Below are 27,996 nucleotides of genomic sequence, written 5' to 3'. Positions count from 1 at the left end.
GTCTCTGTTGCAAAGAGCACCGTTTAAAATCCAGGAAATGTGTGTCACACCAACATATATGTGTTACCGACTAGTTCGATCCCAACAGCCCACCTCTGATTTTTGATATCACGCCAGCATTATACACAGTTGCTACAGGATTTAAGTTTTTTCCGTGAATAGAGCGATTTCTTGCTGCTTTTTCACAGTAACTTGACGATGTTAGTGGTGATGCCAGAATCGGATAAAATCGGCACTAGTTGAAAGGTGTTCAGTTATTTCCAAGCCAACTTATCGTGAACAAAAAGTATGTATTACAAGAAAATGAACAGCGATATTTATGTTAATGATAAGAACGATTTGTTCAACTTTTACTAGGTGAAATTATCTGTCCTATTTTGTTAATTAAAATGTATACAGTAACACAGTAGAGGGGGTCGAAAACATCATTTCCTTGTCTTAGAATAAATTAGCATTAAAAGCGCGCACGCACACACACACACACACACACACACACACACACACACAAAGAGAGAGAGAGAGAGACAGAGACAGAGAGAGAGGGTTTCATCAAACAACGATTTCTTTCTGGTGCATTCTCGTGTGTAGTCTCCAAGCAGTCGTATTTTAGGTTTATTTTCTTTGTAACTTAAAATGTTTTTTTTATTTTTTTTTCCAACAGTCTTATTCCATCAGCTGATTATGTTGCTGACTAATGCGTACTCCTCATCTTGGTTTTCCTTTCGTACATTTTCTTGAGAGTCACGCGCAGATAATATTGTCCACTGTCGAACTTAGTGAAGTAGTGGCTTCAAATTCGAAAATGGGCGGAAGAGCTGAGTGGGAAATCATGTAACACTCCAGTATAACCAGGACGAGAGTGTTCGCATTCCGGGAAAAGTAGCCAATTAAAGCGAATTCAGGGATGTTTCTTTCGAAAAGATTGCGGACTATATCCTCCACCACCATTTTCCGGTCCCTCTCTGATGATCACACTTTCGACTGCAAGTTAAGTCCGACTCCCCTTTCCTTTCCCCTATTACAGCTATTAACTGACGCCTGAAGCACTGTATGCAGCACTTTACGTCGATACTGCGATGTCCACCGGTACTGGGGAAGCTACTTCCTAGTTTTCTAAATGAAGTGGCGAGTGTAATAGTTTCACTTACACACGTTTCGTAATTTTTGTGCTTTTCCGACGAAAATGTCAATGACACACCTGTGAAACAAGACTAAAATCGGGTTCGAGAGGGCAACTACCGACCTAGGAAATCTTTTATTCAACTGAAATTCAACAACAACAATGTTTTACAAATGTGGATCCATAACTTAACTATCATCAGCATACTGTTCAAATTATTAGCACTGAACAAGGAATTAATAATAATGCAGTATTATGATAAAAATACTGATTAAAGAGTAAACATTTTGTGTCAAAAATGGTTCAAATGGCTCTAAGCACTATGGGACTTAACATCTGAGGTCATCAGTCCCCCTAGACTTAGATCTACGTAAACCTATCTAACCTAAGGACGTCACACACATCCATGCCCGAGGCAGGATTCGAACCTGCGACCGTAGCAGCCGCGTGGTTCCGGACTGAAGAGCCTAGAACCGCTCGGCCACAGCGGCCGGCCTAAACATTTTGTGTCCGCAGAAACATATATAAATATATATATTACATTATTTTAAATTTTCCGTGAACTGCTCTTAGATGTAAAATATAGAAATTAAACAACAGGAATGAAACAACTGCTACAGGGTTTAAACTAGATGTAGAAAATATGTTCACGATGATGGCATATTACGAGTCTAAACGCTCTGAAAATATTACTTCGTACATTTGGTTCTTTCTTATACTAATAACCTAAGATTTTCAAGTTTTCCACTGTGTGCTTAACTGCCGTGAAGGTATTTTTGCCATTCCTCGCTCTTGCCACTAGAAATGAAATGAAATGATAATATGGAGTCATTCGTCGGGAGACCCCATCTGGGGTTGTTCGACAGTCTTTTCATTTGTCGCAACTTCGCTGACACGCTCGTTGTTCATTCTGAAATGATGATCTGGACAACACAACACCCAGTCCTCGAGCGGATGAAACCTCCGATCTGGCCCGGAGTCGAACAGTGTACCCCCACATGACTGTCAGTCGCACTGAGCACTCAGTTGTGGAGGTGGACTTATTGCCTGCTCGGCAGTGTCAATGTCTCCTCGGCATGGATTTCGGACAATGCCCAAAGGCTCACGTGTCGCATGCAGTGTCATAACGGTGTGCGGCGAGGCAGAGGTAAGCACTTCACGTCGGCCCACGTGACAGGCGAGCGCTGGCAGAGACCTCTGGCGTGTTACAGGAAATGTTCGCCTGTCGCAGGACTGCCGGTCACGGCGGCATGCTCTACCGCTGTCTGGCACTACTGGACATGCCTGCGCGTGTGTTTAACGGTAGCGCGTCTCCTCACAGAAACCGGCGGTCCAGCGGTACTTTCTACTCCGGTCGTCGAGTGGCAAGCTACTTTTATACTAGTGCGTGTCAAGCAACCGTCAGAGATGCTCTGAATTTCCTATACAGTCAACTGAAATGAGGGGCAGACAAATGAAAACGGACACATGGGAAAAAAGTAAATAAACTGTTAATTGTTTCAAAAGCAATCGCCGTAGATGTCAATATATTTATCCCACGCTGAGACAAAGCGGTCGTTGCCTTATGCAGAAATGTTTGCGGTTGCGGTTGTACCCAGGCGAGCCCACATGCTGCCGAGGTTTTTTCGAGTACGCTGCAGAAATTTCGCGGGGAAGCCATTACATATCCTCAATATAATCTCGATCTTTCCACACGCGATTTCCATATTTTTGGAGCTTCGAAGAGACTTTCAAGGCCGTCGATATGCTTCGGACGAAGAAATGCACGCCTCGGTACAATCGTAGCTCTGCACACAACCGCAAACATTACTCTGAAGGCACTGACTATCTTGTGTCAGAGTAGGATAATGTATTAACAATTACGATTACTTTTGAAATGTAGCATTTACCTTTTTCCATCTGTCTCCTGTAATTACGAAACGGCAGGGGCGATTCTAGAAGTCGGTGAAAGGGGGGGGGGGGGGGGGAGGACTAATGGGGGCCGGGTGAGTGGGTGGGAAAATGGAATATCGCTTAACAAAAGGACAGTTAGGGTCCTCCGCCTATAAACTGCTAAAATTTGGTTTTGTTGAAAGTAGTTTTTGATAATTGTTTTGGAGTTGAGGGTAAATAACGTATATTAATAAATAATAAAACGCCCATTTTAAGTTAAATGATATTTATTGGTTTGGATAGTGATGAATTTGCCGCTCTTATTCTTTTGTTAAAATGTGTTCGAAATACATTGCAACCTATATTGCTACATAATTATAAAAAAGATTGAATCTGTTGGAGTAATATATTCGCTGATTTCTGAGGTCATTTTACCCAGTGTAGTACGGTATTGAATGTGTTGGAGTAATATATTCGCTGATTTCTGAAGTCATTTTACCCAGTGTAGTTTCGGGTAAGATGAGCATTTTATGTGAGTCCCTTAGTAGAACTGTAGACCTCAGAAGGTGCCTCAGGAATTTCAGCTTTATGCTTTGGTGACAAACATATCGCCTTTAACTGTAGTTTATGCAGCGGATAGTTAGATGAGAGAACAGTCTTTGACAATCTCGTTAAATCAAGTCAAAATCGCTTGTTTCACATCCCTCTTATTGTCCTCCAATTTCAATACAATCTGTGCTTATTTAACTACAGCAGAACATTCCCAGCGGACGATCTTTTCACAAGCGGTATGCTGCCGGTCAGTCGAAAAAGGTTACAAGACAGAATTAATAAAAAATAGGGAAAAATTAAGATGGTAGTTTTAATAAAAGGTGTTCTACATAGTCTCTCGCCACGCAAATATAACGGAAAGAACGCTCATACAAGCATGAGAAACTGTCAGAAGAACCATTCTTTAGGTTGGTGTTCAACTTGGCTTGAATATCTAAATGGTCAAACCGTCGAACCTCCACGTGAATATGTGTGATTTATCGTTTTGTGATAGGTTCATATTCATAACACAAAATCTCGTCTATCATAATGATTTTTTCCGGAAAAGAATTGTCCGACTTCTGCATTTCACTCAAGTCGCGGCAGGCATCCACACGCCGTTGATTTTGTTCAAAAGTTAATGAGTACGGAACAAACACTGCACACACTTTTGCCTCCTTCAAAACATTCAAGAGAATGTCATGAATTCTTGGTTCAGAGATGTTGCTCCGCTTGGTGACACATTACGGCTGCTTGTCCACTACTTAACACTGCCTCTTCGCAACTGAATAGTCTAATGTAGACCTGTTGTTCACAGTCATTAGTCCACGCTGCCACCGTAATTACTGCGTTGACGTCGTTTATACGCCAAGAATAAAATCAGTCTCTGATTTTTTTGGCGGGTGGTGTAAAACTGCCTTCAGGCGCAATACTACAGATAAGTATGTAGCAGATTGCCTTCGAGTGGTTTACTTTGTTTTGTTTTTATCCACGAACACGGCACTGAAAGGAATGGGGAAGGTCGTAAAGAGTTGCTAGCAGTAAGCCTGCCATTCTTGACGGTCACAAGGACGCTTCCGCGCTTGACGTCCGCGTAGGGAGGGTTGGCAAGAACAATGTGGCTTGCACTCACTCAACAGGAGGCCGTGTCATTCGTTAACAGACGAGAAGGCGAGTGCGATCGTAAACGCACGGCCTGAGCGAGAAGAGACAGAGGTCCATCCCATGTAGGCTTTCACGGCCGGCGTCTTCATCAGTAAACACTTCCGGGCTAAGTTGCCGTGGTCGATCTGTAGAACTTCTTCTCCCTGACGTTTCGTTCTCGACTACGGAGAACATCTTCCGAGGTGAGTCAAATTATAATTTTGACCAATTTCGTTTAGTTTAAAAATATTTTTTTAATTATTGCTCTGAATTGGCTATTATAGTCTGATCACCAGCATACATTAATATTTTTATATAATGGTCCCTATCCAGTTCTATTCCTTTGCTGTTCTTTGTTTCCTCATTCCACTTTTTAATCTCGTCGTTTATATATAAACTGAATAAAATGGGGTTAAGGCAGCAACTTCGTTTAACTGCTTGGTTAGTTGTAATACAATTCTTACTTTTTTGTTCCCTGTTTTTATTACAAATGTTGTTTTGCTGTAGAAACTTTCACGTCCCGCATCAAGCATCGCTGAATTCCATTTTCTTGTAACACTGACCAGACTTTTAGTTTTGGAATTTACCTGGAGTAATTTAGAGAAATTAGAAGTGCCGGACGGGGCGGGTGTGATAATCTTTCAAATACCTAGACATAGTCGATAAAAACTATGTGTGTCTCATTATTAAATTCTCTCATTTTACTTACCGATATATTCAAAATGAATATTTTACCTACTGTTATTTGTCCTTCATCGTCAGCCATTTAACGTCCTCTGCTGTCTAAACGCCCCTTCTAATATCTTCATGCATCGCGGTGTTCAGCTAAACGCAGTCAAGGGTCCGCTGCATGTTTTCATAACGTCACCACTTTGGCCTACTCTTACTTTCTAGAATCCAGCAGACAACTTTCTTATTGTTAGTCCATCTAGCACTCATTCGCCTGGCTACATGGCTTATTCACCTCCATTTCATTTTCACTACTGTCGGCATTGCGTCTCCCACTCTGCTTGAACGCAGATCCATTTATTCGTTTTCCAGTCTCGCGGTAGCTCCCGACACGTGTCTCTCCACTGCTCGACTAGAAACTCTGTTTTTGAATGGACTTCGCATTAAACGTCCGTTTTATATATGCTATTAAAATCCACAAAATTGTTAGGTAAAATTCACACAAACATCAATTTTACAATTTGTAAGTGGTTGACTATGCCTGTGACGTAATGAGACCAGTCAATGAAGATACCCCAAGATCCATTGTGCGAAATAATTCGTGCAGTCACAAATTTTTGTACAGTGGTAGGCGAGATATCCTGATCGACGGGGACTGAGTGGCGGGGTGAGCGTACGTTTGAAGGTCACTTGTGTTCTTTTTCTTGAATAACTCGAAAACTACGCCTTCTAGAAAAACACATCACAATACAAAATTAAATTTCCTTAAACTTCGTATAAAAAAATCCCGTTCATATTTCGTGTTGGACTAGTAGTTCGAATGTAGTGAGCAAGAGAAAATGAAAATACGCTGCGTGGGTTTTGAAGACCAGATACGGAATTGTGAGTTGCATAAAATGTCATCGGTAGGGACAGGTGAGTCACCCTTATATTTGCTTATTAGCTAAACTCCAAGTTGACCGTCCAAAAGCTATGTATACGGGGTGCGTCTGTTTGCTAGTGAAATCTGCTTCGTCATGAAGCTCACCGCCTCTCGCAGACCCAAGAAGAATCCCCGTAGCTTTCACTAAGTTCTCCGTGTGCGACGAGAGCAAAAGTCCGCTCGTCTGCCGTATGTTGCCCCGCTCTTGCGTCACTACGCCATGTGTACGTTCCTTTGCAAACGTGAAGGGTGTAATCGAACGTCGTCGCGTTGGTGTAACGCGCTCGACTCGTAACCACTAGAAACACAAATCAAATCATGATCCGACCTGCTCGGCACTTCTAATTCCTCTAAATTACTCCAGGTGAATTCCAAGGTGGTTCCTCTGACAATATTACATCCAATAGCTTGCATAATTCTTTTCAGTACTCATCGAATACTTTTGCTCTGTCTTTAACGAGTTTCAAGGGTTTCCTGGCAAAAAAGAACTAAGAGCTGAAAAAATTGATTTTCGATTGTGATTCTGTGGGTGACATTTGTGGTTGTATATCCATCGCAGTGGCTGAGGAATGTATATTCGAGGAGAAAACACTTCAATCCCGTATGATTTTGACGAAATCATTACTGGCGCAGTGGACTTCCTTAGCCCATGACTTCTTTCTACATCTTGCTCTACCTCTAAGGCTGCGTTCACAGTAACACCAACATCGGTGGATTCCGCCGACGACCGACATCGACCGAAGACGGCCGATATTTTGAAAGCAGTACGCCACTACCTGCGCGGTCACAATGTAGTCGATCTCGTCGCCCAAACGAACAGATTTCGGACGACAATCGGTAGAATTAAAATCAGTTAGTTTCCTTCGACCATATCGACCGACACGACGCGAAACATGGACTGTGAGAAACTTATCAGTTTATTCGAAGTAGGTCTTTGTGCCATCCTGAAGACAAAAGTATCATAATCGGGATATAGTTCCGAATCTGTGGACTGAAATTACAGGTTTATTGGAAACCACAAGTAGGCAAAATCTTTATCGGAAAGTATAAGTGTAAATTATAACCTCAAAAAAATAATTTGTTCAAGTGCGAAGGATGGTGTATCTTATATTTAGAGTTACTCTAATGTATCTTCTTTGGATTGTGGTAGGTGAACAATAGCTATCTACACATTATTATTACTGCTTACTCGCGTTTTGAGGCCAGTAGGGTGTGATTCTGTTTCTGTTACGCGAAGTGGTTTGCAAACGTGGTGTATTTGTTTCCACTTATCAGTGCTTCTCGTGTTCAGAGTATCATATTCTAAACTATATGTTCGTCTTTCATATTTATACCGAATGACAGTCATTGAGGGTTAATTGACATATATCTGCACAGCTTCAAATAAATTCAGTAAAGCAGAATGTTTTCAAGGTCACCACGAATCATCGGAAGACATTCCACAATATTTGACAAATGGTGATTGCATCTTTGCAATATTTAGGCCTATTTACATTCTGAAAACTACAATTTCAGAGTTCTTATATATGTTGGATGCTATTTACAACGTCCTAACGACTTATTTAAAAGCTGATTTTTTTCATCTTTGCTTCCCAAATACTACGAAATATGAAACTATATTACCTCCTTCCTCAAATCCACTGGTCAAGTGTTTAAAGAGCATTGAAGTTTCCACTACCAGAATCTGATTTTCTGAATAAATTCCTACTATTGCATTACTTTTAACTGTTTTTAGAATAAAGTAAGTTGCTGTGAAACCGTAAATCTACCTTTCATTGATTAAATACAAATTTTAGCCGTACATCGTTTAATAGAAACCATGTAAATGAAGCATTGTCTGCTCATCACCTCATTGGTAACACCATTATATACCAAACTCGCACATCCTACACCGTAGCATAAAAAACTGTACTCGTAACAACGTATATTGGAGAGATCCTTAATATGATGTATAATTGAAACTACATATTTTCGCAAGGCCACGTATAAAATATGTGAACAACATCAATTACATCATGTTAGCTTCATACGTGCCGCCGCTTCTGACGCCAATGGGTGGTAGGAGAAGGAAAGTGGCGTCAAAAAGCTAAAGATTTTTTAACTTTTGTGGCATGGCGTTTTTCCCCTTCATCTCATACAATCGTAAAATTTGTCTGGTAATACCAGTAACTGAGGGCAGAGTATACATTACACGCCACGTTCTTTTCGAGACAGATACAGCTTATTTGCATGCATTCGGCATATTTTTAATAAACAAGCCCTGTTTTGGCACTAGTCCGCAAGTCTCCAAGAGGCGTCGCGGTTTCCATTAAAATCTAACTTACTTTATATGTATAACAGATGCTAACCTAACCTAACTTCCTCGAACACTCCAAAAACTGGCGAAGGAGATAACAAGCACACTGCCCACGGTGTCGGCCGATGTCATCGGGCGACCTCTGGGGCATCGACAACGGCCGTTAGACACTGTCGCCCGAGGTCGCCCGATAACATCGGCCGACACCGTGGTCATAGTGCGTCCGATTTCCTTCCTCAGTTTTTGACAGGATCAAAAAGGTTAGGCTAGATTAGGTTAGGATCTATTCTGTGTATGAGGCAGGCTAGATTTTAACCTCTTCAGGTGGGGTGGATATCATGACGCCTCTGTGCTTGGATACGATTGTTGCATAGCTGATTCTCCTATTAAAGAGACGCCGAATGTATGTGAATGAGCTTTCCTGTCTCGTAAAGAACGTGGAGAGTGCTATGCACTCTGTCCTCAGTTACTGGAATAACCAGAGAAGTTTTACGAATATATGAGATGACTGGAGAAACGTTATGTTACATACTCGAGATAATTTGTGTTGACCTTGAAAGGCAAGTTATTAACACTCGGCTTTGCTGTATTGATTTAAAATTGTGCAGACACACGTCAATTAACCTTCAATTTCTGTCATTTGGTGCACCAGTGGAAGACAAGCATAAAGTTACCATAAGATGCTCTGAAAACCACTTCATATTGAAAGATTTATTATCGTACTGGCTTAAAACGCAAGTAAGCAGTAACAATAATTTGTAGACAACTAATGACAGCCTACCACAAAAAAGACCCAGTACAGTAGCTATAAGCATACAAGATACACCAGACTTTTCACTTGAACAAATTATTTTTTGAGGTTATGATCTATGGCTAAAATTTCTAATAAAGATTTAGCCTAATTGATGTTTCGAATGAACCTGCGATTTCAGTCAATGGATTCCGAATTATATCTCGATTATGATATTTTCCTCCTAAGGACGCCACAAACTCACTCTTTCTTGGTCCAATCTTATCAGTTTCTCACGCGCCATATTTCGTGTGCGAGAACGTCGGTCGATTTTACCGAAGAAAATAAACTGATTTGAATCTCACCGATTGTCATCCGAAGTCTGTATGTACGGCCTGTAAGGTCGGCTACAGTGTGACCGCGCACATAGTAGAGTAGTGACCTGAAAAGATCGCCCGTCACTGGCCGATGTCGGTCGTCGGCGGATTCCACCGATATCGGAGCCACCGTGACCGTAGCCTAATGGCTCGATGTCGACCTAACTTGACACCCTTTCTCCTTGCTGCTTCCTTTCCGTGTTGGATAAAACATCGTAACGCAGTTGACATTCTGCACCGAGGTTGTCGCCGAGTATCTTATCATCGTGAGTGTGCTCTCGTTCGGTAATTTTTTTTTTTTTTTGTAAAGCAGATGGCATCAAATACAGAGTAGAGCGGTAAGATAAGTATCAGCTTAAAGTAAACATTGTGACATTATTTGGCCATACTGTTCAAATGAGAGAACTCTAAGACTATCATGACGGTAGAGACAAGAAGTACGAGGACGTTATTTTCCTGGCTGTAGCAAAATGAAGACATCGATTAGCCTTATTGTTAATCAAGTTCGTTTCTCATTGTTGCCATGCTTAAAAGGCGTCCGATGTTATCTGTTGAAAAAAGGTAAGCACCGCCTTTCTGGCCACAGACGGAGTAATCAGGCCCTACCGAACGCCGTATCATCCTCTGACAATGGCGTCATCGAGATGCGGAATGGACGGGCGTTGTTTCAGCACATCACTCTCCCGACCACTGTCGGGTTGGCAGACCTGCTGCTTGTAGTTATCATTCAAAAAGCTCCTCAATAATAATGGCATCACGATGTTGGGCGGGTACCGTTTCAGTCGTCCGACCGAGGAAAAATCTCTGGCAGTACCGGGAAATACCTGGATTCTCCGCACGGCAGTCAATTGGCTGACCATTCAGCTACAGAGGCCGGCTATGTTCTCTTTTGGGATTTGTTTAACTGAAACCAAACATGTTATAAAAATGGACGGGACGGGAGTGTGTGTGTATCCACATGTCCCCTTAAAACACTGGATCGATTCCAACCAAACGTGGTACACATATTCCTTACTGTCAGGCAACAATCGCTGCTGGGGAAAGAACCACCTACCTACCATAGTTCAAGAGATATGGTGTCATAAATAATAAGATGCATGAACAATTTCCATATCACGCATGATGCTTAAATTTATTATTTCTTTGCCCCAAACTGTTCTCGACCCATTTTGTAGGCAGTACCCACACACGCCGCTGAACGTGCCTACAGAATTATATCATTGCGTGGCACATATACCAGGAAATGTAATGCCGTATACACTGAGATATATGGAAAACTCCCGCATCGTGCATGACTTTTAGATTTATTACTGCTTTGCTACTAACTCTTTTCACAACATATTTCGCAGACAGTATCCACATATGCTTCTGAATGTACCTACACATTGCATGCCACATAGGACTAGTGATACGATGTCGCAAACACTGAGATACGTGAAAAACTGCCGCACCATACATGAAGTTTTAATAAGCTTATTCTTTACTCCTAAGACACTCATACAGTCGAGTCAACTTAAGGAAAGTCCTGACACGTAGCAGCGCTTTCGACAGCTTTCAACTGTGAAGCGCAATAGGCTATAGGCGAAAATAATAGCCGTTTATAGAGCCATCAAGAGGCGTTACCGCAGAGAAGTTCACAAAACCGCGTTGCAGAGACGCGAAGCAGATCGTCCAGTGTACTGAAACTGTCCAGGGCGTTGCACTTATATATTTGTATATTCTGCATATTTCTTCGTACGACTGTTTCGTAATTTCAGAGGTATTTTCATGAATACATGGAACTGAAATTTTTTCGGTTTTACTCTAAAAACATAGCTCATTTTTTGTTTTTGTTTCTAATAGAAAATTTGCAAAATGAATATCCGGGCAATACTGGGTTTGTCAGATAGTTATGCTATAAATCTACCCCTAAGTATAAAGAACCATGTCCAACACTGTTCACTAGTAACTGAATGAACATTATGAATTCACAATGTACAGAAGAAAACAATAGAATTTGCAACGCAAATAGCTAAGGGTTGTAAGTTGCTTTATGATTTTTCCTGGAAATCCATCATGGTTGCCAAGTCACACAGAACAGAGTGGATTAATGAGCGCACTTTGGAATGGCAACTGCACTCATACTGCGTCTTAATTGAAAAACGCCGGCGCTACGTGATCGGAGGGAGGTTATAACGGAGAACAGGTTTGCCTGAAAAGAACATACACGGCTGTTCACGAAAGTAGGTTGAGTAGTGGCGTAACTAAGGTATGGCAGCTGTTTTTTGTAGTACATTTGACTAGGGTTGCAGGTCCACAGCATCTTACGAGGTGGTCTGAATGGTGTCATTGACCAACAGAAACTTTGAGTAATGTTTGTTTGTTACTATTCACCACCGAATAGAAACGTATTGCTGCATTTGAGAATGGCTGTCGCTAGTGTTGCGACCATACTAATTACCAACGAAGATGCACAGCAAGGCAAGCTGTGGATTCGCCACCGCCGAAAGGGGCAAAGACCAGTCTTCATCGGGCAAAATGATACTGAATGGTTTAGGCATAACCCTGGTGTGGTGCTAACAGATCGTGCTCACAAGGGCCACGCCTTCACCAGAGTTACTACAGAATCACCTGACGAGGTTAAAAGAAGTGTCCAGGATGAAGTGTCGTGGGAAGTTGTCCAAGAACGTATGTTTGCTCCTCGACAACGAATCAGCTCATCTGTCAAGTTTTGCTTCACCCCTACGTACTCTCTTGACACGGAACCCAGCGATTTCTTCCTCTTTCCTCAGATACAGAAACTAGTCCGGGACAGCCATTTTTGCCTGTTGTCAGTTGCGCGTTCTCTTTTCAGTCGAGTCTGCAATGGCTTTTGCTTCCTCAGCATTTTCCGAATTTCGTTGTTAAACCACAGTGATTCTTTTCCGACCTTAATACACTCCCGCGCTTCAGAAGACAACTACGCAAAAACCGGAAGACATAAAGAAGACAGACACATTACAAGTGGAGAATAAGGGCACCTTTTGTAACGCTGTGAAAGTCAATACGTGAATGTAATTCACTGACACGAATTGCCCGGGAGTGCGCGATAACAGCCCGCATTACAAATCTGTTAATGGGGTTGCCTATTTGCAGGCGCGAACTAATTCAGTGCGACAGTACTGTAGACAGTATTAACAACGCAGCTCCAAGAAGCACAACCTACAGGTGCAATCCGTAATTATAGGAACTGTGCAAACCATTAGCAGGCTTCCCCTCACCAGTGGGACATTGATACACAGCAACAATTCACAGCTAATTCTCACTGGCTCTGTGAGAACCTACCATGGGACACTTAAATTCCAGTGGTAGTGAAAGGGTCAACGGATGTCCTACCACCCTGTTCCTTCCTCTGCTCAGTGTTTTCCACACGTTCCTTTCCTCGTCGATTCTTTAGAAGATCATCTCATTTCTTGTTTTATCAGTTAATGTAATTTTCAGCTTCTTTCTAAGGCTCTCTTCTTCTCTGGCTTTCTGGGAACCCACGCGGTAGTAAAATACAATGTTGTGGTCCATTCTAGGCTTTTTCCCTCAAATTAAAGTCTAAGTTTTATACTGGCGTTCGTTTCCAAACGAACAATGCTCTCTTTGCCTGTTCTGGTCTCTTGATAAATTCTGGCTGCATCGTCCGACGTGTTGTTTCACTTCAAAGGTAGGAGGATTCCTTAAATTTTCAGGCTCCTTGGTCCTTAATTTTTATGTTGTGTTCATCGGTAATCTGGTTTCTGCTACTCCTCATTACCGTCGTTTTTGTTTTGTTTATTCTCAGACCACATTTTGTGCTCACTAGATCTTTCCATTCAACAGGTACTGCAGATCCTCCTCACATTCTCTGAGGATAGAAATGTCATCACAAAAATTTTCGTTGATATTCTTTCACAACGGATGCTAGTCACACTCCCGAAACTTCCTTTTCTTTTAGCCTTGGCTCTTCAGTGCAGAGGCTGAACAATAGCGGAGATATATTGCTTGTTTTGAATGCAAGACTTCTCTCCTGGGGTTTGTTTCTTGTTATTGCACCTTAGTTTAGATAGTGTGGGGATGCGTCTTTGCCGGCCGTAGTGGACAAGCGGTTCTAGGCGCTTCAGTCTGGAACCGCGCGACCGCTACGGTCGCAGGTTCGAATCCTGCCTCGGGCATGGATGTGTGTGATGTCCTTAGGTTGGTTAGGTTTAATTAGTTCTAAGCTGTAGGGGACTGATGATCTCCGCTGTTAAAAGTCCCATAGTGCTCAGAGCCATTTTTGATAGCGTCTTTAACAAACATACAGTTTCTTCAAAAGACACGATGGCGTTCAATCCAAACTCTGGGCTAAAGTTTGCCTTACTTTACTCCATTTTGTAACTGGAATGGTGATTTACCGAACGACGGAACTCACCACGACCACCCAGCAATCATCTTCCGGTTAATGTTGTGTACGACATTGTACACAACGGTAAGGAGAGCTCGATTGCAGACTGGTCCGGCAACTGGCATCGTAGGGAAGCTGGACAGGGGTGAAGTGATTAGCGAGCAATAAACAGAAGATTTACTTAACTTGTACGGGTTGTTCAAAAAGTCTCTCCGCAGTCTTCAAAGCTGGCGGTAAATACACAGTTTCAGTTCGTTAAACATTTAATTCAGTTTTCCCGGACACAACAGTCGTACATCGCGATACTGTGCGAGATTTGACTAACGAATTTCGAAGTACGGGTTCAGTGACAGAGGCACCGAGAAGTGGTCATCCTAGCGTTTTTTCTGAGGATAAACTACTCGATATTTCCGATAAAATGTCCATGAGTCCGAACAAGTCAGTAAGAAAACGCCCAGGAAATGATGTTAGTGTCGGAACGGCCCACACGGCTGTAAGGAAAAAATTAGAACTTTTCCCATACAAAGTGACAGTCGTGCAAGAACTGAAAAATACTGATCATGGCAAGAGACTGCATTATTGTCAATGGTTCAAAAATTTCGTTCAACAAAATGGAAGGGATATTCTTAATGAAACGTTTTTCACTGATGAGGAGTGGTTTCATTTATCCGGGTACATGAACTCGCAGAATTCTCGTATGTGGAGTACTGCAAATTCATTGTGTATTCATGAGGAACCACTTCATTCTGTGAAAATAGGAGTCTGGATTGCAGTTTCTAGACGTCGGATTGTGGGTCCCGTATTTTTCAACGAAATAATAAACGCACAACGATACTGCAGTGATATTCATTGGAGAACTTGTGTTAAGTGAAATACTGAACGGTTATTTTCAACAAGATGGTGAAACCGCACATACAGCTCTCGTTTCAATGTCACTGCTTGCTGATGTTTTTGGTGATCGCATAATTTCACAGGGACTTTGGCCTCCACGATCCCCTTACCTAACACCGCCTGACTTTTTCTTCTGGGGTGCAACGAAAGCAACTGTCTATAAAAACTGTCCAAAATCCATCGATGAATTGAAAACAGCAATATCAACTTTCACTGCTTCTGTAAAGAAATGTTGCAGCTTGTGTTTGGAAACATGATTAGACGAATGGAACTGTGTATTCAACAACAGGGAGGACACTTTCAACATTTAATGTGAACATTTGTAAGTAAAAATGAATATTCAGTAAATTAAAACTTGTATTTCACAGAGTTTCATTTCGGTATATTCACTGTGGCATACGGCACGCACGGCTAACAATCATAAGGCACTGCGGAGAGACTTTTTGAACGCCCCGTATTTCTCCAAGCATATGGAGACTCATTACAAATAAGGCAGCAAGAAACAAAGCACGGCTATCACAGCGTCAACTGGGAAGAGACTCGTGGAACTAAGCACTAACGAGGGTGTCGTAGAGGTGAGGTTCTAGATGCAGCTGGGATGAGCTGTTGCCGTCATCAGTGATGTTCCCATTGATTTGTCAGCGCTAGTCAGGTATTGTTGTTAACACAGTGGAAACATCATATCAACTGCTCGTAGCAAGTTCCTTTAGTCTGAAGATCACCTGAGGCTGGTCGTAAACGATCACAACATTGTGAAAAGCTCTTGTGATTGTGACATAACAGGGTTAAAAAGAAATATGAAACAAAGGAATAGAGTCAAACAATTACGTAATCTCCATGGACCATATATGACTTTCTCACATTCATTCTTCTGGTATTACATCCTACTGCATCATACATTAATATACAGCATCACTCCAAAAAGTTACTATACTCATTTCATTACTGGGATAAAGGCGACGTCACTGCGGTAACTTCAGGGGCAGCTTGAACTAGCAACTGTAAATAAATGTGCATTCAACCAGTCAGTTGCGAATAAGCCGTGGCAATTAGTGGGCGTCAACGTTGTTGTGTCACAAATCGCAGTGGAGGATTTAGTGTCCCTTTGGAAATATTCAAGCCGATATATTTGAAGTAAATAATAAAAGAACTCTGAATAATATTATATAGACATAAAAGACAAATTAATTATGAAAATGTATTAAATTAGTTTCAAAGAAAGACTATATTGATTGCAATGTAATAAAAAGGACATTATTTATACTAGATGAGATCGTAGTGCATAACGTTTTCGAAACTAACATTATTATGTTTGCAAGTATATATAAGAGAAAAAGATATTTAAAATCACTTCGAGTCAGATCATTTCTTTTGCTGTATGTAAGGTACGCTTGCTATTGTAAGGAGTTAGCTTTTGTTCTATTTGTTCTCGTACGTAGCGAATAATTCAAGTTTGTATTCTGTGCTTAGTGGAAATATATTTACAAAAAGTGAGTGCATTGTGTTACTTAGAATCAATGCCAACAATTCTTCCTGAATTAATAATTGCAAGAAGTTATTTAGCATTTTTTCAGTCTCTGCGAAGCGAGTAGCGTTGATCTTTTACTGGCAACAATTGGCCGCCATTTTTTTGTGTAACATATCACTACAGCCGGAGCAGAAAGAATCATTTCAAGTTATTCAGTTAACTAAAGTGCAAAGCTTCACTAATTTTATTTCGTCAAAAAATGCATACTTTCAAAGATACGATTTATTCTAGGTCAATGAACTTTGCCAAATTCAAATGGCTCTGAGCACTATGGGACTTAACATCTTAGGTCATCAGTCCCCTAGAACTTAGAACTACTTAAATCTAACTAACCTAAGGACATCACACACATCCATGCCCGAGGCAGGATTCGAACCTGCGACCGTAGTAGTCGCGCGGTTCCGGACTGAAGCGCCTAGAACCGCTTGCCCACCGCGGCCGGCGAACTTTACCTGCATTACATTTCGCCGAAAGTATAAGCATTGCCTGCAGCTCATTTGAAACATAATTTAATATTTATTTTTGGCCACCTAAAATCAATAATAATAATAATTAATAACCACAGAAAGGAAGGGATAATATAAGGAGCACCTCAAAATCAAGTGCTTAAGGGATTCTCCAGAACTTTTTGAAGAAAAGAAACGTGCGTGCAAAGTTTATGCTGCACATCTTGGCTCTCGAACGAGGTCAACACTTGGACCCGTGATTCAACTTAATTGAAATGCAAAACACTTAAAAAATTGGTGTTATCAATACGAACATACCACAGCATGACAAAGCGCAGAAATTCACATGAAGGGCCAACCATTTGACGGCGACACCGACATTCAAGCCAGCCTGAAGCTCGAGGTGTACAACATCCCAAAGAAGAACTTTTCTAAAAGTTTCATGAACGTGCATCCGCTGTCACCAACAGTAACAATAACAACAATAATTATAGTTGTAGATACAAAAAGAATGTTATAGGTGTAAAAGACAAATGTTTTCTGATATAATGAGTGCTGGGGAAAGGAAATTTGAGGTGACTGCACCAGCTAAGAATACTGGGAAATGATGAAGATCTGGCTGGAAAGAAGGATTTAAAAGGGTAACGAGTGCATACAAGTACAACGGTAATCCTTGTTGTAGGTATGTCATTAACCGTCTTCTGAAGATGGAAATGTTATTCAGTTCTCCAATACAATGCGTGAGGTTATTCCAAAGTCGTGTTCTTGCTACTGAGGATTTCGAGAAAGTCGCTGAACGATGGAGTGGGACAGAAAGAATTTTGCTCTGATGGGAATGATGTGTTTCTGCTGTGTTGTTCAGGTAAGAGTGTGAAGGTCGAGGAGATACATGAAAGCCTGTGTTCCTTGGTAAGATAGTAAGAAGACAGAGAGTCTGGAAATCTCTGCGCTTGTCTGCACACAGGCAGGATAGCAGTGCATAAGACGGTGAATTATGATCAAAGATGTAACGAACACAGGCCTTCATAACCAGTTCCAGACGACGCCTTGAGCTTTCCAGAGAAAGCTACCTTTAACAGCTCAAGCTTTTTATATTTTTGTAGGTCATGTAGAGATAGTGATGCACTCCTGCACACTGCAGATATGTGCGCAGTACAATTTAGATTTTCATCTATTGTTACCCCTAGACTCTTTGCTGAAGGAGATAAGTAGATATTTGTCCCAATTATGGTTAAAGATGCTAGGGGTTCCCGATATTTCTGGTTAATGAGTCTAGAATGACCCACCAGTACTGCCTGGGTTTTGTATGGGATGAGCTTTAGCTTTAACCCTATTCCTGCGACCATTTTGATAGTGCACACAGATCGGGTTTCAGATTATCGATAGTTGTCTTCAGTTCCATAGGTTTTGCACTTAGATACAAATGAGGGCCATCAGCGTACATGTGCTACTTGCAAAATAAATAAATAAATAAATAAAATAAAATAAAATAAAAAAATGACTGAGCACTATGCAACTTAACTTCTGAGGTCATCAGTCGCCTAGAACTTAGAACTAAGTAAACCTAACTAACCTAAGGACATCACACACATCCATGCCCGAGGCAGGATTCGAAACTGCGACCGTAGCGGTCGCTCGGTTCTAGACTGTAGCGCCTAGAACCGCAAGGCAGTCCGGCCGGCTGTGCTACTTGCAGTGGGACAAACCTGATAACATATCATTGACATACAGTGAAGAGAGTATAAGTCCTAATACCGAACCCTGGAGGACGCCTCGTACACACTGCCACTACTGTGACTTTCTGTGCCGAACATGACACATTGCTGGCGAAACATTAGGTATGAGCGAAACCATTGCAATGCGCTTTGAGAGAAAATCTGAGACAAAGAGGACAAAACTGATGACATATCATAAAATAGAACGCGTAGTTTCCTAAGGGGGAAGGTGATTCAGAACGTGTAGACACATCATTGGCTCCGTATTGTCTCGTCGAATTAGTTCACATATGCAGACTGGCAAGCCAATAAACAAATTTCCAAAGCGGGATGATCTGGCGCCTTCCCGGACAACTCGTGTCAGCGACAACAGTGACGTATTGATGTCGGTCTCGTCATAAACGGCGCCCAGGTTGAGGACATGCAGCTTGGATAGGTGCTCTGTCCACTCATATGTGTCTGTTTTCTGTGTGCCTTGCAGTTTTCTCGCAGCCGTCTTCTACAACCACAGAGGTACGTATAAAAAGACCTGTTGTCTCAAAGGCGTACACCTGCAGCTGCAATTTACGTAACGAGAGCAAAGGCGCTGTGAAAGTACTGACAGAGAAAATTAGTAAGAAGTATCCGAACGTCCCACGGACGTAGTGCGAGCGAGAGCTGACGCACTTCGCCGGACTCGCAGTGCAGAAAGTGGACCGGCTGCGGGTGCCTTCTTGCGCGTCTTTTTGCGCGTCGCCAGCTGCACTGGCCGTACCTTTCACGCCGCAGGCCGCAGAAGTCCGTTTCTGGTCCACTGAGACTTCTGGCCCGGTTTTGCGAGCTGTCGCTTATTATTTTCCATCGCGGGGGCGCCTGGAGAGAGCTCGCTGCCGGCCAGATTCAGATGCAGACGAAGATCCGCTTTCCCTGGCGACGCCTACCGCCCACGCACCCCGCCCCCGCGTGCCCCCTCCCAGGCGCCGACATACTGAGGAACTTCTGCGCAGCGGAAACTGCGCATCACTTTGTTTCTTCTCCCACCTAAGTCTGGAAACTTAATACAAACAACAGTGCGGTTTCTGAAATATCTCTATCTGCAGTGCAGGCTTTTAGTAAGCAGTCTGATGTCGCACCGTTTATTTCAGTATTGCTTTTTTCGACTGCAGACAATGTATCTATCCTTATTAAAAAGTTAGCTCGTCAGTTTTAGGAACAAATCCTTTCATAAGCGGAAGTTGCTTTGTTGTTGTGGTCTTCAGTCAGAAGACTGGTTTCTTAAAGCTCTCCATGCTACTCTACCCTGTGCAAGCCTCTTCATCTCCGAATAACTTCTGCAACCTACATCCTCCTGAATCTACTTGCTGTACTCATCTCTTGGTCTCCCTTTATGATTTTTGTTCCCTACAATTTCCTGCAGTATTAAATTGGTGATCCGCTGATGACTCAGAATGTGTCCTGTCAGCCTATCCCTTCTTCTAGCCAAGTTGTGCCACAAATTTCTTTTCTCCCCTGTTCCGTTCACTTTCTCCTCATAAGTTACGTGGTCTACCACCTAATCTTCAGCATTCTTCTGTAGTACCAAGTTTCGAAAGCTTCTATTCTCGTTTTTTTCTTAATTGTTTATTCTCCATATTTCACTTCCATACATACCTACACTCAATACAAATACTTAAAGGCTTCCTGACGCACAAAACTATATTTGATGGTAACAAATTTCTCATCTTCGGAAACTCTTTTCTTGCCATTGACTGTCTACTTTTTATATTCACTCTACTTCGGCTATCATCAGTTATTCTGCTGCCCAAACAGTGAAACTCATCTACTATTCTGTGTATCATTTACTAACCTAATTCCCTCAGTGTCACCTGATTTTAATTCGACGACATTCCATTATCTTTGTTTTGCTTTCGTTGATTTTCGTCTTATATCTTCCTTTCGATATACTGTCCACTTCGTTCAACTGCTCTTCCATCTCCTTTGCTGACTCTGACAGAAACACCATCGCCAGTCCTCAAAGATTTTATTTGTTCTCCTTGGACTTTAAATTTTTCTTTTGCTTCCTTTACTAATAGTTCAATGTACAGATTGAACAACATCGAGGATAGGCTACGTCTAACTCCATTTTTAGTCACTGCCTCCCTTTCATGCACTCGACTCTTACAACTGCCATCTGATTTCTGTACAAGCTGTAACTAGCCTTTCGCTCCCTGTACTTTATCCTTGCTACCTCCAGAATTTTAAAGAGAGTATTCCAGTCAACAGTGTCAAAAGTTTTCTTTAAGTAAACAAACGCTATAGGCGTAGGGTTTTCCTTTACCTATCTTCTAAGAGAAGTCGTACGGTCAATATTGCTTATTCCTGATAACTGAGGGGTAAACTGAATAGAAACATCAACAGCTGGAAACCTGGAGTGTGGAAGTAACAGTATCCTTTTCACCTTTAACCTTGGATTACTGAAACTACGAAAAATGTGCGATTGCATTTGGTATCTCTTCCAGGTTTCCGCCAGTCTGGACATACGAGTGACATGTGCTCCTTGAGCATCTTCATGACAAACGTTGTTGTTAACAGAGGGTGAATTAGTTATTGCCTAACTCCAGCAATTTCCAGAATCTGAAACCTCTTCCTCCTTTGCGTCCTCTTCCCTCCTACATATTCTTTTAAGACTGTTTTATAAAGCCCTTCTTATTGCTTAACATGTGTCCTTTCTAACTTTTTCCTCCTTTTCTTACACTTATCAACTGTCTCTCTTCTCCCACTCTTCTCAGTACTTCTTCATTTTCTCCCTATCCATCCAACCTTTTTTTTTCATTCTTCGCTTCGTCCACTTCTCAAAACCGCTCCAGCCTTGCAGCTGAACATTCCAAGGAAAACATTTTATCAGTCTTTTCCTCATACCTATTCCCATATTGCTGCAATAAACTCTCGTATGCTTACAAAGTGCCTCTTTCGCCAATGCTAACCTGATTTAATGTTTTTGCTGCATTTCAAGTCACTTTCTGTTCTGCTTTCTAGGTATTTTGAGCTTTGCACATATTCTAATGTTTTTTCATACAAGATTATTTACATCCATTTATTTTCTCTCAGCCCTGCTACTTTCGCAGTACGTAAAAAATAAGAATGGTAAAAAAGATTATGCACTTCTGTGCCAGTGATCACGTTGACTGTTCTTATAGTAAAACAGAACCCTACAACTACCACTCAAAATACTCAACATGTTAGTTGCAAGACAGCTTTTCAGCTGTCTTGAATCCTAACAATTTAAAATTTTCGATTTCATTTATTACGTTATGGACTTGTGTTAATTAAGTATATCATTCACGAGAGCTATGTGTCATTTTTGCTCAAGTGAAGCGACAATCAGACTTTGTAAACCGAGCACTGATGTTACCTACCATCATATTTGCCAGCTCCAAGTTCAGAACTTCATGTTACTCCATAGGGAAAAGTCCATAGGAGCGAAGGTCGGCTAATACCTGGTCATGGGACTGAACCTCTGCTTCTCTTATGACAAAATATGTGTCGATCATTATGTGCTCACGGACATTAATATCCAAATGAGATGATACCACATCCTCAGGCAGGAAGATGCGTCGTCTATAAGAACTGTGGAAGAAAGAACGCCAGATAACCAGTGCTAGCCAAATGGGCTGGCAGCAAATAAAGTCTTCTTAGATGATCATATACTATTCCATCCCCCAAGTTGATAATCTTCAATGACGAACGTCACATGGGGTGAGCGTGACGACGTTCTTTCTGTGGCGTAATGCTACGATTGCTGAAGATGATCATTTTCCATTAGCAGCTCTTGGCAGATCAGAAATACGATTCAGTTTCGTCCGTGACGCACCATTGTGCTGCCAGAGGTCCTTCAATTGCTATCACCCGTGACCTGGAGTCATAACCGATGGCTCCCTACAACATGACGCTAGGATTAACACATTGAAAAAATGGGACCTCTGCCCAAGTCGCTGTCAAACTCATCAACGCTGGTCATCCTGAGCAGTGGAGAACAGTGATTCATCGCTGAACATAGTGAAGCGCCATTCATCGGTAGTCCATGCTTCCTGGACAGGGCACCACTCCAAAAGCAGCCGTTTATGTTGTGCCGTTAACGGACAACCTCCTCATGAGACGATAACTCCCCATTTCAGTTGCTACTTGTCTCTGACCTGCGGTGCGGGATGACGCAGAATGTTGCACGGAGTCCGTTACTTGTTATCAGATAGCGGTGCAGATACAAATGGGTTACAGTGTGGTTGGTTAACAATTCGGGGATCCTCCCTCGTAGTCAAAAGCGGTCAACTGTAATCTTGACGAGGAGTATGCTTCTCCTCACGTTCTCATGCAGTCCAACATCGGGTGCTCATCACATGCGAATGCCCAACAGATCTGGATATTGCATGATTCGACCATCTGGCGAAATGGAGACCCACTGTGAGGCCCACTTCAAACCCTGTCAGGTGCTGATAATGCTGTCTCACAGGAGAATGTGTCATCCCTGAGTCGACGCTGTTCGCGCCCCGTATACACGCTTCAAGACTTGGTAACATGAACATCACTAATGCACTCTGGTGGCCGTTCTATCTCTCACAGAGAATTACAACTCTATAATCATTTACATATCCGCTGATAGTGTGTACATGAATGACGCTACACTGACATCCGTCAGTGTCTTCTGGGTGATTCACTTTTTTTTGTCAGGCAGTGTGTAACAAGGAAAACAGTGGATCTAGAACTGAGCCTTGTGGAATTCCCGGCTTCCGTTATACTATCAGAGTATCTCAGACCCAGGATTGCAGAAATGTTGTCCTCAGCGTTACAGTATACTCTGGAATTCATTATGATTTTCTATGTCCTCCATAAACTAATTTTATGCGAGAATTTTTATTTATTGTTGTTGTGGTCTTCAGTCCTGAGACTGGTTTGATGTAGCTCTCCATGCTACTCTATCCTGTGCAAGCTTCTTCATCTCCCAGTACCTACTGCAACCTACATCCTTCTGAATCTGCTTAGTGTATTCATATTCCCTCTACGATTTTTACCCTCCACGCTGGCCTCCAATACTAAATTGGTGATCCCTCGATGCCTCAGAACATGTCCTAGCAACCGATTCCTTCTTCTAGTCAAGTTGCGCCACAAACTCCTCCCCAATTCTATTCAATACCTCCTCATCAGTTATGTGATCTACTCATCTAATCTTCAGCATTCTTCTGTAGCACCACATTTCGAAAGCTTCTATTCTCTTCTTGTCCAAGCTATTTATCGTCCATGTTTCACTTCCATACGTGATTACACTCCATACAAATACTTTCAGAAACGACTTCCTGACACTTAAATCTATACTCGATGGTAACAAATTTCTCTTCTTCAGAAACGCTTTCCTTGCCATTGCCAGTCTACATTTTATATCCTCTCTACTTCAACCATCATCAGTTATTTTGCTCCCCAAATAGCAAAACTCCTTTACTTCTTTAAGTATCTCATTTCCTAATGTAATTCCCTCAGCATCACCTGACTTAATTCGACTACATTCCATTATACTCGTTTTGCTTTTGTTGATGTTCATCTTACGTTTTCTTTATATTTAAGTAACTTTCCATCAAAGTAGGTACTGGAGTTCCTTTGCTGTGCTTGCAGGTGTCGCGGTCGGAGACGCCGAGCTCGATCCTGTCGGTGGACAGCGACATCCGGTTCACGCGCAAGCTGGGCTCGCAGTACCGCTGCGGCTGCTGCGTCGTCGCCGCCTTCCTGGTGCTGCTCCTCGCCGCCGCCGTCGCCGTCTACTTCGGCTGTGAGTACTCCACTCATCCACTACATGCGACGGGCATTCTGTAACTAGTGCAACACTTTCCTTTTCTCTCTACCAGTTTCGGGCGAAAAAAAAAAAATGAAGATTTCATTGTGGCACATCGTGAAAGACTCTACTGGCCATTAAAATTGCTACACCACGAAGATGACGTGGTGCAACGCGAAATTTAGCCGACACGAAGAAGATGCTGTGATATGCAAATGATTAGCTTTTCAGAGCATTCACACATGGTTGGCGCCGGTGGCGACACCTACAACGTGCTGACATGAGGAAAGTTTCCAACCGATTTCTCATACACAAACAGCAGTTGACCGGCGTTGCCTGGTGAAACGTTGTTGTGATGCCTCGTGTAAGGAGGAGAAATGCGTACCATCACGTTTCCGACTTTGATAAAGGTCGGATTGTAGCCTATCGCGATTGCGGTTTATCGTATCGCGTCGGTCGAAATCCAATTACTGTTAGAAGAATATGGAATCTGTGGGTTCAGGAGGGTAATACGGAACGCCGTGCTGGACCCCAACGGCCTCGTATCACTAGCAGTCGAGATGACAGGCATCTTATCCGCATGGCTGTAACAGTTCGTGGAGTCACGTTTCGATTCCTGAGTCAACAGATGGGGATGTTTGCAAGGCAACAACCGTCTGCACGAACAGTTCGACGACGTTTGCAGCAGCATGGACTATCAGCTCGGAGACCATGCTGCGGGTACCCCTGACGCCTGCGATGGTGTACTCGACGACGGACCTGGGTGCACGAATGGCAAAACGTCATTTTTTCGGATGAATCCAGGTTCTGTTTACAGCATCGTGATGGTCGCATCCGTGTTTGGCGACATCGCGGTGAATGCACATTGGAAGCGTGTATTAGTCATCGCCATACTGGCGTATCACCCGGCGTGATGGTATGGGGGGTGCCATTGGTTACACGTCTTGGCCACCTCTTGTTCGCATTGACGGCTGTTTGAACAGTGGACGTTACATTTCAGATGTGTTACGACCCGTGGCTCTACCCTTCATTCGATCCCTGCGAAACCCTACATTTCAGCAGGATAATGCACGACCGCATGTTGCAGGTCCTGTACTGGCCTTTCCGGATACAGAAAATGTTTGACTGCTGCCCTGGCCAGCACATTCTCCAGATCTCTCACCAACTGAAAACGTCTGGTCAATGGTGGCCGAGCAACTGGCTCGTCACAATACGCCAGTCACTACTCTTGATGAACTGTGGTACTGTGTTGAAGCTGCATGGGTAGCTGTACCTGTACACGCCATCCAAGCTCTGTTTGACTCAATGCCCAGGCGTATCAAGGCCGTTATTACGGCCAGAGGTGGTTGTTCTGGGTACTGATTTCTCAGGATCTATGTACCCAAATTGCGTGAAAATGTTATCACATGTCAGTCCTAGTATAATATATTTGTCGAATGAATGCCTGTTTTTTCATCTGCTTTTCTTCTTGGTGTAGAATTTTAATGGCCAGCAGTGTGTACCAGCTTCAGCTTCTGTAGTTTCACGAAGTTCCGATAGGTGGCACTGCTGTACGTAGTCTTCAAAATGGCGCTTGTAGCAGTGTGCGTTCCAAGTAGAGAGCTGTCATTGAGTTTCCTCTGGCACAAAACCAGAGCATCGCACATATTCATAACCTCTTGCCGAACGTCTTCGGGGACCTGGCAGTGGACGAAGGCACAGTGGTTCGTTGGGCGAGGCTGTCATCATCGCAACAAGGTCGCGCAAGGCTGTCTGATCTCCCGCATGCCGGCTGGCCGCACGTAGCTGTGACTCCTGCAGTGTTGGAACTTGTGGACACTCCCGTTCGAGGTGATCACAGTCAACAACCTCGCTGCTCAACTGGACGTCTCTGTTGGTAGTGCTAACACACTCGTCTACCAGCTGGGGTACTCAGAGGTCTGTGCCCACGGGATGCTCACCACCTAACAGAAGACCACAAAGAGCAACGATGGACTATCTGTGTGCAATTGCTTCCGAGTTGCGAGGCTAATGCTGACAAGTTTTTGTCGAACATCTTCACAGTCATAAAACTGGCTTCATCACTTTGTGCCGGAAACGAGACGGCAATCCATGGAGTGGCGCCACACTACCTCCCTCGTGAAGAAACGGTTCAAAGCTGCACCCTCAGCTGGTAAAGTCATGGCGATGGTCTTCTGGGACTCTGAAGGGGTTATTCTGTTTGATGTCCTCCCTCATCGTACAACGAACAACTATGAAGTGCATCGTGCTACTCTCATAAAATCGAACGAACTACTTCTCCATGACAACGCAAGGCCTCACACAATTATGCGCTTCCGAGAGCAGCTCACAAAACTTCATTAGACTGTTCTTCCTCATCCACCCTGCAGCCCGTATCTCGCAACTTCTGACTTCCGTTTGGCGCAACAAAAGATGTATTCGGCGTGAAGCAATACGTGGATGATGGGAAGTTTATTGATGTAGCGAGACGTTGACTCCGACGTCGACCAGTAGAGTGGTACCATGTAGGTAATTACGTCCTCCCAGTAAGGTGGCGTAAGGACGTTGCACTGAACATAGATATCGTTAAAAAATGGGGTCTTACAGCCAAAAGAATTGGGAATAATATAGTATATCGGAACCCTGAATAAAACCAACCTGCTTTCAGAAAAAAATGTGTTACATTACTTATTGAATGCCCCTCGTACATATGCAACCACATGGCGTTATCCATTCATACACTACTGGCCATAAAAAATTGCTGCACCACGAAGATGACGTACTACAGACGCGAAATTTAACCGACAGGAAGAAGATGCTCTGATATGCAAATTATTAGCTTTCCAGAGCATTCACACAAGGTTGGCGCCGGTGGCGACACCTACAACGTGCTGACATGAGGAAAGTTTCCAACCGGTTTCTCATACACAAACAGCAGTTGACCGGCGTTGCCTGGTGAAACGTTGTAAGGAGGATAAATGCGTACCATCATGTTTCCGACTTTGATAAGGGTCGGATTGTAGCCTATCGCGATTGCGCTTTATCATATCGCGACATTGCTGTTCGTGGTGGTCGAGATCCAATGACTGTTAGCAGAATATGGAATCGGTGGGTTCAGGAGGGTAATACGGAACGCCGTGCAGGATCCCAACGGCCTCGTACCATTACCAGTCGAGATGACAGGCGTCTTATCTGAATGGCTGTAACGGATGGTGCAGCCACGTCTCGATCCCTGAGTCAACAGATGGGGACGTTTGCAAGACAACAACCATCTGCACGAACAGTTCGACGACGTTTGCAGCAGCATGGACTATCAGCTCGGAGACCATGGGTGCGGTTACCCTTGACGCTGCATCACAGACAGGAGCGCCTGCGATGGTGTACTCAACGACGAACCTGGGTGCACGAATGGCAAAACGTAATTTTTTTCGGATGAATCCAGGTTCTGTTTACAGCATCATGATGGTCGCATCCGTGTTTGGCGACATCGCGGTGAACGCACATCGGAAGCTGCAGCTGTACCTGTACACGCCATCCAAGCTCCGTTTGACTCAATGCCCAGGCGTATCAAGGCCTTTATTACGGCCAGACGTGGTTGTTCTGGGTACTGATTTCTCAGGATCTATGCACCC

At 43.0% G+C, this 27,996-nt stretch overlaps 1 protein-coding gene across 1 annotated transcript in view; it reads left to right on the top strand.

Annotated features, from left to right (window-relative positions):
• The window catches only part of LOC126170045 (atrial natriuretic peptide-converting enzyme), a 273,409-nt gene that overhangs the window by 156,177 nt on the left and 89,236 nt on the right, over nucleotides 1–27,996 (top strand). The window contains exon 2 of the mRNA XM_049920692.1: nucleotides 24,229–24,382. Coding sequence (XP_049776649.1) covers nucleotides 24,229–24,382 — 154 coding nt within the window. The remainder of the gene's footprint in view (nucleotides 1–24,228; nucleotides 24,383–27,996) is intronic.

The sequence above is a fragment of the Schistocerca cancellata genome, chromosome 1, assembly GCF_023864275.1.
Source record: "Schistocerca cancellata isolate TAMUIC-IGC-003103 chromosome 1, iqSchCanc2.1, whole genome shotgun sequence".
NCBI lineage: Eukaryota > Metazoa > Arthropoda > Insecta > Orthoptera > Acrididae > Schistocerca > Schistocerca cancellata.
This window is presented reverse-complemented; position numbering and strand designations above follow the sequence as displayed.